Raw genomic sequence first — 12,248 nt, 5'->3', positions numbered from 1 at the left:
ACTACAGCTGAGAGTCTGTTACATGTTGGAGAATGTGCTGGAGATCCACAATTAAAGGGAGAAAGGTGACTTCCCTGCCTAGGAAATCAGGGAAGATAAGCAGATTTCATGTCCTAAAAAATGTGTGGATGTGGATGTGTGAGGGGCTGAGGAAGATGGGAGGCGTGAATCTAGGATGACAAAGTTCTCAGTTTCCTCCAAGCAATGGTAAGAATGTGAGCTAAGACAGTGAAAGCAAGAAAATGAAAATGTCTCTGTACTCCACTGTGCTATCAACAAATCATGGAATTATTTTAATGGATGAGAAAAATATAGCATTCTACAATGTCATCATTAAGACAAATCATCAATCTGATAACAGCTTTTTCAGAGGGGTAAAAAAGGAGTACATAATACATACAAATCCATATAAAACTCCAATTCTGGAAAACTTTAAATTGGAGAATGGTAAGAGAATATGTCTCAGAATCAAAGCAATATGGTGTTTACCTAGAATTGGTAATATCGCTTTTAGCAATATATGCTGTTTTAAAAAAAACTCTTCAAGACAGAGTATGTATTTGGATGGGGACTGCTGATTTAATCACTGGCCACCCTGTACTCTGGCTATAAGCACTTGAAATGTGACTAATCCAAACTGAGATGGGCTGCCAACGTGGAAGCACACTGAATCTCAGAGAATTAATACATGTATCATTTTTATATTGACTACATCTTGCAATGATAATGTCTTGGATGTAACGGGTCAGCTAACATTATTACCAAAATTAAAGTCAGCTGATTCTTTTCTCTTTTTTTTTTTAATGTGAATACCAGAAAATTTTAAATCCCGTTTGTGGCTTGCATTGTATTTCTAATGGGCAGTGCTGGTCTAAGGCGCAGGAAGGGGCCTGGGGAAGACTCCACCTGAGTCCTCTGGCCCACCCTCCACTTCCTGCCCACTTGCTCTACTTACTCCAAGCCTGAAGCTGGGAGGACCACTTATTTTCTAATAAACAGCAGATCTTCCAGGAGGAACGATACCAGAGATTAACTGCTACCTGTCTCCCTGTCCACTCACCCCTCCACCTACAGAGGCTTGTTGTGACCATGGAAAGTGTACTGTGTGCTACCTCCACACCCCCATACACACACATTCAGAGACAGAAGTAGTTCACAAAAGGGAACACTACAGCCGTGACACAGTTTATCCCCCGCGAATGAAGCTCCCTGACTTAACTATCCAAGTTCTTTCCTTAGGGAGAAGCCTTTATAAAATATATGAAGCTAATGAAGAATCAGTGCTCTACCACTCGCTATGTGTAGTTTTAGGGAAATCATTTGACTATGCTGCACTCACTCTCCTGCTTCTGCCACACACAAAGAAACACAAAAATAGAAGATGAACCTAAACTAGCTGTAATGTGTCTTCCAATCCCAACATTCTCTAAGCATTCAAGAAACAACAGTAATTTTTAAAGCTTCACATAATATACTCTAGGTAAGTACAGGAAAATGTGAAATCATTCAAATTTTCTTTCACAGTGAGGTCTAAAGCTCAAAAATTACACTAAGGTAACATTTATATTCATGTATCAGGTAATTTCAGCTTTTTCAAATACATTTACAATAATTGGGACTCCCCTGGTGTTGCAGTGGTTAAGAATCCGCCTGCCAATGCAGGGGACATGGGTTCAAGCCCTGGTCCAGGAAGATCCCACATGCCACGGAGCAACTAAATCCGTGTGCCACAACTACTGAGCCTGTGCTCTAGAGCCTGCACGCCACAACTACTGAAGCCCCCGCGCCTAGAACCTGTGCTCTGCCACAAGAGAAGCCACCACAATGAGAAGCCCATGCACTGCAACGAAGAACAGCCCACGCACCGCAATGAAGGGTAGCCCACGCACCGCAACGAAGAGTAGCCCCTGCTCACCGTAACTAGAGGAAGCCTGCACACAACAACGAAGACCCAGTGCAGCCAAAAATAAATAAAACTTTAAAAAATAAAATAAAATAATTACTACTAGAATCTGTTCCTGGCTCAGAGTTCTACTGCTGCCATAGTCAGCTGAGGCATGATTCTCTAATTTATGCATTCCTAATCATCAAATGGTTTTTAGCACATAGTGAAATAAGGCTTGCAGTAACTAAGGAATCTGCTGGGCTTCCCTGGTGGTGCAGTGGTTAAGAATCCGCCTGCCAATGCAGGGGACATCCGCCTGCCGATGCAGGGGACGCAGGTTCGTGCCCCGGTCCGGGAGGATGCCGCATGCCGCGGAGCGGCTGGGCCCGTGAGCCCGTGAGCCCGTGAGCCGCGGCCGCTGAGCCTGCGCTTCCGGAGCCTGTGCTCCGCAATGGGAGAGGCCACAACAGTGAGAGGCCCGCGTACCGCAAAAAAAAAAAAAAAAAAATGTTCTGCAGTCCAAATACTCACTAGCATTCATGGCTTATCTTCATACACAAAAATGACAATACTAATCCACCACTAGAAGAATAAGTACATTGAATTTAGCCTCCAAACTACATATAAAAGATTTGGCTAAAAAAAAAAAAAAAAAAAAAAAAAGATTTGGCTGATGTATTCCTTTTTTTTTTTTCTCTATCTTTTTTTTCTCCCTTGAGAGCAACAAAACCTATGCAAATTGGGTAGGGATTAAATAAAGTTAACTGGCCCTCCTGGAAAGTTCCCAGCTAAAGCTCATACATACACTACCTGTCCCAAGCACAAGCTCTCAATTCTTAGTCTGGTGCTCTCACAATTTGGTCTGAATTTGGGAGAAAGACATAGAAGAGAATCCATTCTTCCCCTTACTAACTCACTGTTGCTTCAAGTGGCCTATATGCCTGGTTAGCAGAAACTGATCAGAAAATTACAATCCTAGCAGAAATCAGTTAGACTCCTTATAAATCTGCAAACAGTAGAGAAATACTAATTTGAATAATATTGACTCCCCCCCCAAAAAAAACCTTCTACACTAGAAAAAACAGGAAATCTGACAGCCTATCTTCTTTAGCACTACCATGAAATCTATTACAGCTAATTTTCAAGAGAGAAAATAAGGTACATCAAGGATTTCTTCATATCTTTTGGCTGTTCGTTTTAGATCATCTTCTTTCTCTACAATTTTTTTATATAACCGATTTGTCTCCTCTTGATGGCTTTCCAAAAGTTCAGCCTCCACTTCCTGGGCTTTATCTAATAAATAAAAAATGGACACATACAAGAAAACATATTAGGTAAGAATTAGTATCTGTACCCCAATTTCTGTAAGAACCCTTGTTCCAAATTAAATTTGACTAAAATCAATTGATCAAATTGACCAAATGTACCCTTCTCACGGAGCAGAAGTGTCTTCGTTAGGTAATTAATCAGGTAATGCTTTCAGGTTCTTCCACCTGCTCCTCCCCTCTGACAGGCAAGCCACTTTCAGGCAGCACAGTTTCCCATCAGAGAACTTTCTTGGGCAAGAATCATTTTCTTCTCCAGTTTATAATTACTTTAAGCACTTAGCACAGTGTGAAAAGAATAAACTTAAATTATAAATAGTCTCTGCTGATTCTGGTTTGTTTTTTAATTGAATTTAAAAGTTTACTTACCAATGGTCTCTTTTATGGTCATTTCCAGCTCCTGTTCCTTTTGTGCCAGCTGTGTATGAAACTCCCTCACCAGCTGTTTTAGTGTGGAATTGTGCTTCAACTCAAGATCTTCCTGCTCCTGTCTGAGTACCAAAAATATGAAGAGCTAACTGCTGTCATACAACAAACAAGCTGTAAAGAGTTACCTGGTCTTCACGACAGTGTATATAGTATGACCTCAGCAATATCAACAACTTTTAAGGGAGCGTGCATCCACATGCATGTGTGTGTGCGTGTGCGTCTCCAGGCACAGAAAACTTCTGGAAGGGTAAGTAAACTATGATTAACTCTAGGGAATGGTCCTGATGATTTGAGAATTTTTACTTTCGACTTAAAATTCTTCAACATACACATCTATATTATATAATAAAAATATAAAAATGATTTTAAAAATAATTACTGGGATATGTACCTAATAACCATGATCTCATAGGCAAGAAAAGGGTTTTTTCCCCATAAACTGACATGGAATAACACTGCCTCTTGCCTTAAATTGTTTTTAGTTCTCTTCGGTATTTAACTTATTATATTTATGTTCGATACTAACAAATTTAGGTTGTGAAACTTAATGGTATTAGACACAAAAAAGAGAGATTTCATTAAGGAGGATTGCCTTAAAAATATTCATACTGAAAAAAACTTACTTGATTTTCTCTTCCATTTCTTGTTCATACTCTTTCTTTATGATATCCAGTTCTTGCTGATGTTCCTTCCGCAACATTCGAAGATCTTTCTGCAGTTTAACCACCTCCTGGCTCAGCTTCTGCTTCTCCTGCTCCGTCCCTGCCAATTTAAACTCCAGGTCATTGTGCTCAGCCTCCGTGTTACTAAGCAAGCTGGGTTGGACCACATGAGATTTGGACTTTTCTTCAGCACTTTCTTCCAAAACTTCCATGGGTTTACTTTTTCCATCCATCTGTTGTTGTAGAGCCTGTAATCTTTCAAGTTTTGAGGTCAACGCTTCAATTTCAACTCTATGTCCTTCCCTCTCTCTCAATAAGCAGGAATCCAGCTCTTTTATCTTTTGCTCCAGGATCTGACAGGTCAAATCCTTCTCCTGGAGGGCTTTCTGGACACCATCAACCACATTCTCCAAGTTCTGCTTTGCCCCTATGTTATTTTTACCTCCCTCTTCTTCCACATGATGGGATACTAACAAGGAGTATTTGGTTTTTTCTTCAAGTTCTTCTTGAAGATGCTTTATCATCACTTGATCCTCGTGTTGCTTTCCTTCAGCCTGTTCTATCTTTATTAAGAGCTCCTGGTATTTGCACTGCATTTCAGAATGAGAAGAAATTGTGCCTTCTTTTTCCTGCTCTAGCCTCTGCAATAGCTTTTCCTTTTCAATTAAATTTCTTTGTAAAACACGGATTTTTTCTTCACATGCCTTCTGCACACAGCCTTGGGATTCTGCTTCTTCTTGCTCAGTACATGCTGCCTCATTTTCTGCCGATCTGGGTGCAACTGATGTTTCTGATTGTGGTGAACTGCCCACCGACTTAAGTTTTTCTTCCAAGACATGAATTTCTTTCTCTCTTTCCTGCAATTTTGTATTTAGTTCACTCAGATGGCTTTCTCTGTCTCTTCTATACTGCTGTTCTTTCTCTTCCATTTGAGATAACAACTGCTTCTTGATGGCAGCAATTTTTTGTTCAGCTTTTTTCTTCAGTTCCCCTAATTTTGCAGCACTTTCTAACTCAAGTCTATCTTCCAATGCCTTTAACTCCTCTTCTTTGCTTTTCACAATTGAATTCACATGTTCCAATTCTTTCTTCGTAGATTCAAGTTCAGATTTCATGGAAGATGCTTGCTTTTCAAGGCTTAAGACTTTTTCTTCAGCCTCTTTAACCCTGTTGTCCTTTTCTTCTCCTAACTCTTGAATGTGTTGAAGTTTCTGAATCATTTCTTTCCGTTCGATATCCTTTTGTTGATTGTAATTTTTAAGAACTTCATTTAAGGACTCAATTTCAATTGTTTTCTGAGTAACATGCTCCTCTAATTCCACAATCCTTGCTGTTTGAGTTTTTAACTCAGTCTGTAAATTACGTTCCTTTTTCTCCATCTTGCTCTTCTTATCTTCCACTTCTCCCTTTAAATATTCAAATCTCTTCTTTTGCTGATCAAGGTCCTCCTTCAATAAAGTTATCTGCTCATCCTTTTCACTGGTTTCCTTTGTTTTTAACTCAAGCTGCATCTGCAATTCTTTACTAGTATTTTGATATTGTGTAAATCTTGACTGTGCTTTCTTCTTCCATTCTGAGAATTTGTTGGCCTGTTCAAGAGCAGAAGTTTTCTCCTTACTCAGAGTTTCAACTTTCAAAGATAAATCTCGCACCTGATCCAGCAATTCCTGTTGCGCTTCATCATGTTGCTTACTTAGTGATGAAATGGCTGCTTCGTTTTCAGTTAGGCTGATGCTGTTCTGAAGTTGAGCACTCATATCAGTTAGCTGTTTATTAAGACTACTGATCTCGGCTTTTTTTTCTTTAAGCTCTTCTTTCATCGAAGTGACAGCGTTGATGTTTTCTGATAACTCCTTCTTCAACTGAGTGATGCAAGACTCCTTTTCTGAGGCAGCCTGTTGCTGATTTCCTCCTTCCTTCTGTAAGGCTTCTTTTTCTGTCACAAGACCTTCAATATCGGCCTTCATGCTCTTAATCTGACTTTCTTTTTCTTCCAACTGATGTGCAGCATGTTGTAAAGAACTATTTAGTGTGTACTGCTCTGCTATTAGCTGTCTCAGTTGTGCTTCTAATTCAGAAACTTTGCAAGTTTTACTCAGTAGTGCCTCCTTAACTTTAGTTGTGTGGTGTTGACAATGGGAGACTCTAGAGAGAACGGCATTAATTTTACTGCTACTAATGTTGATGAGCTCACTTGTTTTAGCTTGTAATAAGGCTTCCGCTTTCTTGGAGTAAATGTCCAGCTGAACTGCTAGCTCCTCGGACAGTTTTTTGAATTCTAAGCTTTTGTCTTCTAGGCTTTTCTTATTTCTGTCATGTGAAGATTTCAAACTCTGGAATTCTTCATCTGTGGTTTTCAGCTTCTCAGTCAACTCAGAGACCTTAAGCTTATCTTTTTCTGCCAGCATCTTCAGTTCAACTACATGCTCTTGAAGAAAAGTATTTTCCTTCTGAGAGTGATTCAGGTCAACCTCCAGCTTTTCAAGTTCAGCTTTCAGTTTAGCTTCATTCTGTGAGGCAGAAACCATGTGAGCAGCCTTCTGGTTTAACTGTTCCTGTAATTCCTTCAACACTGTATCCTGCTTAGCACCCTCTTCCTTCAGCCATGCCATTTCCTTGTTCATCTCTTCTTTTTCACACCCAAATATGAGGATCTTTTGCTTCAGTTCTGCTACCTCTTGTTCTTTTTCCTGTAACTGGACTTCATGTTTTTCCTGAAGCTCTTCAGCTCGCTGGTTAAGTTTCTGCTCCCAGACTGCTATGACATCATTGAGTTCTCTCCTGTGCACCTCAGTAAGACTTTGTATTTGCTCCTTTTGGTTTGTCTCCAATCTTGACACTGCATCACTGATTCCAGCTGAGTTAGCCTGTGCCATTTCCAAAATTTTGGCATTGAACTGTTTTTCTTTCTGACTGAGCTCCAGAGCAGTATTTTCGAGCTCTTTCTTAAGTTTGGCTTCCTGATCCAACAGTTTCTTCTTTAACGTTTCTTGCATCTCCTTTGCTTTCTGCTTAATTTTTTCTATCTTTTTCTCCTGACTTTTAAATTTGGTTTCATACTCCTCTTGCAAAACATGAATACTGTCCTCCTTGGCTGATAATTTCTGTTTGAGTATTTCAATTTCTTTGCTCTGTCCTTCTCTCATTTGTAAAATTACATTTTCCTTTTCCATTAAGAGTTGCTTTGTCTGTTCCTCCTCTATATTATCTTTAAGTTGGGACTCATAGTGTTGGGTTAAAGATTTTACTTTTTCTTCCATTTCACTATTCTGTTTTTCAAGTTGCTGCATTAAGTCCTGTACCTTGATTTTGTGAGCATCTAACTCAGCACAAACATCTTTCTTTTGAGTGACAACTTCAGCTACCTGTTTGGTAAGAAGAATTCTTTCTGTTTCCGAATCCAACAACTTCTGCTGCAACTGGGCCAACTGCTCCTCATATGTTTCTACCTGCTCATGCATGCTGCTCTGCAGTGACTGAAAGAGCTCCAGCTTAGCAGACGCCTGCTGGAGTTCCCCTTCAGACCTTTTAACATCTGCCTCTAAATTCTCCACATGAGCCTGATGCTCTTTTAAATGCTTGTCCTTTTCTTTCAGAAGCAGCCCAAGTTGGTTAATTTCATCTTTTAATGCCTTCTCAGTTCTCTGGATAGACATCTCTTGTTCTTTAATGATGCTGTCAACCTGTTGCTGGTGATGACTTTTCTGTTCATCCAGCTTGGCCTCTAATTCCCGCTTCACTCTATCTGCTTGATCCTTTAGTACAGAAAGTTCTTCTTCTAGCTTGTCACGGGCTTTTAATACTTCTGACAGTTCAGACGATAGTGATTCCAATTCTGTTTGCTTCACATCAAGCTTTTCTAAAGTCTTTTCATTCATCTCTTCTATGTGGGCCTGAAAGAGAACCTCTCTATCATTCAACAGTGTTACTTTTTCTTGTTCACACTTTTCTCTAAGTTTTTCCATTTCAGTCTGATGCTGTTGCTTTAAGACTTGGAGTTTTTCAGTCCAAAGGTTATCCTGCTGATGCTGCAGACTTTCCAATTCTGTCTTGTGTTTTTCAACCATGACTGTAATTTCTTTATTGTGCTTATTTTTTTCAGCTTCCAAATGAATAGTTAAATCTTCTGATTGATTTTTATTCTCTTGCAAGCGTTTTTCCAAAGAACTTTCTAATTCAAGAATTCTCTGTTAATGAAAACAGATGTCTTTTTATTAAAGTACATTTGTTAGCAATGATATATATGACATGATGTCTACACCTACTTAAAGATTAAAATTTAGATAAACAACTTTACATATCTTACCAAACTCTAGAAAGGACAAAGAATCTGTGCTCAATTCCTAAACGAATCATATAATAAAGAAAAGATTCTATTTTTTACACAACTCAAAATTCCAGATTCTTTCTACCTATTTGGGTAACTATTTCAACTACCTGTTTTTTCAAGAATATTCTGAATGGATAGTGAAAAAGAAATAAATCATAACGTAGATAATAGTAACTGCTGGCAGAAAGATGAGTATTTTTTTCTGTTTTGTTAAAAGGCCTATAATAGTATTCTATTACTTTCATAACTTAATTCTGGAAGAAAAATAATGTATCTGGCTCTTACCCCAAAAATTATTACTTAGAAGATATTTTTCAAAAAGAAGGAACTTACACAAATTTTACCAAAGTAATTTACAAAAAGTAATAGTAAAATGATCATCTCATGAAAATATCAATCTTGACTGAAAGGAAAAGAGCTAAGGAATGTCAAGGCATTGTAAGGAATGTAAGACAGAGCCAAGGAATGTCAAAGCTGGAAAGGTCTTAAGAAATTACCAAATATCAATCTCTTCAGGTGACAGGTAAGGAAATTAAGGTATAATTAATTCACAAAGCTAGTAAGTGAAAGATCTAGGCCTCCTGAGTACCCATTCCTCTCTACCATGCCACCTTACAGAAATGTTGGAAGTGGGAAAATAAAATACAGTTTAGAAGTAGGGGTAAGAGGGCTTCCCTGGTGGCGCAGTGGTTGAGAGTCCGCCTGCCGATGCAGGGGACACGGGTTCGTGCCCCAGTCCAGGAAGATTCCACGTGCCGCGGAGCGGCTGGGCCTGTGAGCCATGGCTGCGAGCCTGCGCGTCCGGAGCCTGTGCTCCACAGCGGGAGAGGCCGCAGCGGTGAAAGGTCCGTGTACCACAAAAAAAAACAAAAAAACAAATCCCTTATAGAAATTGGGGTAAGAAGTGTGACTGTGTCACTGTCTAAATCAGAGCAAAAAGGCTAAAAAGTCTAAATAACATCAGTCAGTTTATTCAAAATAGGTCGAACATTTCATACACTGTTCAGGGGAAGGACAGAGGGATTTTAAAATGTGCACACGGAGATATATATACTAACATGCTCACCACAGGACTATTTATAATATGGGAAAATTGGGGAAAAGTTAAATGTCAAAGTAGAGCAATGGGGTAACTAAACTGTGATATAAACAGAGAATGAATTATGTCCAGGGCGTGGCATGAGATGAAGTTGAACAGGCAGGAAGGTGTCAGGGCAAGTGCTGCGTACAAAATGAGGTCACTTCCTAAAGATGAAAGGTGAGTAAGCAGTGGAGCTAAGATGCTGCACAGCCTGAGGGCAAAGAATCGGAGCGAGTGGCTGAAAGAAATACAGCCAGCTAAAGGCAGGTCAGGAGCACCATGTAGCAGACGTCAAAACCACTCCCATGAACAGCTCTTACTACCTAATAATGAATGGAGTGCATGTATATGTAAATCTAAAACAAAAGCTTCTCTACAACCTTATATTGACTGCAGAGATAACAACAGTTTTCCTATACAAGCAGTTCCACAGCTGTGGAACCTGAAGAGTATTTAAACTTACAGTCCTGTAAGTCTCTGCTTCTTGCTGAAGGCCCCAAAGTTTGTTTTCGCTCTCTGTGAGGATTGCCTTCTTCTGCAGCTCTAACTCTTCCAAGGCCAAAGATTCTTGCTCTTCTTTTTCTTGAGTGATCTTCAAATATTCAGACTGACTTTTTTCCTGTGCCAAAAACAGTAACACCACCTTAGACCCATGTAGATCTTCAGCATTCCCAAAGCACTGCCACAGGAATCATTCATTCATTTCATTTGATCCTCACACCAGCCCTGCGAGGTAGGCAGTATCATTACCTCTCTTCCCACACCCTGGTCTGCAGAAATAAGGCACTGTGGCTTTTTCCGTGTGATCTGGCCAATCTTTGTCACAATCACTATTGATATGAAAAATTTTGTTCCAGTAACCCTACTACGTCTGCTATTTTTTCACTACTTAAAATGTTTTGCAAAATATCACTGAATGTGCAGGGTCACACAATTGTTACTACCTCTTCTCTGCATGCCAGTTTGGTATTTCAACTCTAGGCTGAGAAATTTATATGATTTATGAGAAATACCTCACTATAATAGGGAACCCCACACAGAAAAGCAAATCAAAATTAGAAGATTACATGTGAATATATGGATTAGATCAAGGAAATATTTATAAAAGTCTATATATGTCTTCAGATGGTCTGGCCCTGACAAGCTTCTTCTTTGACTGTCCTTAGTATATATCAGCATTCATATTAATACGTTTACTGTTCTGAAAAGAGAAGCTCCAGAGAGCACTTTTGACATTTAGTGACTTTGGACTCCAATTAAGTATACTTCTCTATACCTATTGCTTAGGGTTCATGTGGCCAACAGTAATATTTTCAGTCCATTTCACTCTGGGGAAGCATATTGCCTTAAGTAAAGATTTTGTACCATATTATAAGTAGATTGATGAGAAAATATTAGTTTCTATAACATCAATTTAAAAACATCACTTAAAAATGTTATATTGTTTAATGTAAACTATATGTTAAATGCATCTCTATCTACGTCCATAAATATAAAAGAAGAAATTTTAATAGTCTGAAGAATTTTGATTCTCAACTCCAAGCTAACTCCTTTGAGAAACTAGGTAGGAAGGGGAGTGGAAGGGGGCGAGAGCATGTGCACATACGTGTTTTACGTGTGTCTGTGTCCTGTGCTCGCCAGTGGGAATATGTCTGAATATATCAGTTCCCGAATACAGTATTAACAAGGCCAATGTTCAAGGCTCAGTGCCCCCAATTACTCCAGCATGAAAACCCACAGCAGGTCTTTATGACTTGAATTTTTAGCATCATTCCCAGCTTCATTTAGGTCCTTAATGTCTCGCTTTGTTCCTTTATTTCCTTGTCCCTATTTTAAAGGTATGCTATCATGTTATAGTTTTTAAGTACTCTTGTAAACAACTTTAAATCCTTTTTGGACCAACAAAGAATACAAATATGTACCCGTACAGGTGTACATTTCACAACCACGGACTAAACCACTAACCTCAGCCAACAGCACTGTCAAACCATGTGCCTGTTGGCCCCACAGAGATTAGAGAACTCCCTGACTCAGTTCAAGGATCACAGCTGCTGGAAATCCTCAGAGCCCCAGGTCCAGCTGAGAGTGAAAAAAAATGTGTAAAAGAAAGGAGATTAAAGGGACTTCCCTGGTGGGCCAGTAGTAAAGAATCTGCCTTCCAATGCAGGGGACTCAGGTTTGATCCCTGGTCGGGGAATTAAGATCCCACATGCTGGGGGCAACTAAGCCCACATGCCACAACTACTGAGCCTGCGCGCTACAACGAGAGAGCCCGTGTGCCGCCAACTACACAGCCCACACGCGTTGGAGCCCACGCACCAAAACCAGAGAGAGAAAACCCGCACGGCACAACTAGAGAGAAGGCCGCATGTCTCAACAAAGATCCCGTGTGCCACAACTAAGACCCGATGCAGCCAAAAAAAAAAGATTAAAATTATAAAAACTATTTCTCATCCTTTCATACTAAAAGTATTTTTTAATTACACATATTAGCTCATGGATAATAGCTTCATATAAAAACAGTAAACTACAGTTT

At 39.5% G+C, this 12,248-nt stretch overlaps 1 protein-coding gene across 6 annotated transcripts in view; it reads right to left on the bottom strand.

The window, feature by feature from the left end:
* Nucleotides 1-12,248, bottom strand: part of GOLGA4 (golgin A4) — a 117,890-nt gene that overhangs the window by 39,053 nt on the left and 66,589 nt on the right. For all 6 annotated transcript variants that reach the window (XR_003004756.1, XM_024756835.1, XM_024756808.1 and 3 more), the window contains 4 exons: nucleotides 10,176-10,331; nucleotides 4,263-8,488; nucleotides 3,580-3,701; nucleotides 3,048-3,178 (listed from right to left, as the gene is read on the bottom strand). Coding sequence is in view for 5 of the 6 variants with exons in the window: in XM_024756835.1 (XP_024612603.1) it covers nucleotides 3,048-3,178; nucleotides 3,580-3,701; nucleotides 4,263-8,488; nucleotides 10,176-10,331 (4,635 nt within the window). In the remaining variant the exon portion in view is untranslated. The remainder of the gene's footprint in view (nucleotides 1-3,047; nucleotides 3,179-3,579; nucleotides 3,702-4,262; nucleotides 8,489-10,175; nucleotides 10,332-12,248) is intronic.

The sequence above is a fragment of the Neophocaena asiaeorientalis genome, unplaced genomic scaffold (assembly GCF_003031525.2).
Source record: "Neophocaena asiaeorientalis asiaeorientalis breed wild unplaced genomic scaffold, Neophocaena_asiaeorientalis_V1.1 scaffold265, whole genome shotgun sequence".
Taxonomy (NCBI): domain Eukaryota; kingdom Metazoa; phylum Chordata; class Mammalia; order Artiodactyla; family Phocoenidae; genus Neophocaena; species Neophocaena asiaeorientalis.
This window is presented reverse-complemented; position numbering and strand designations above follow the sequence as displayed.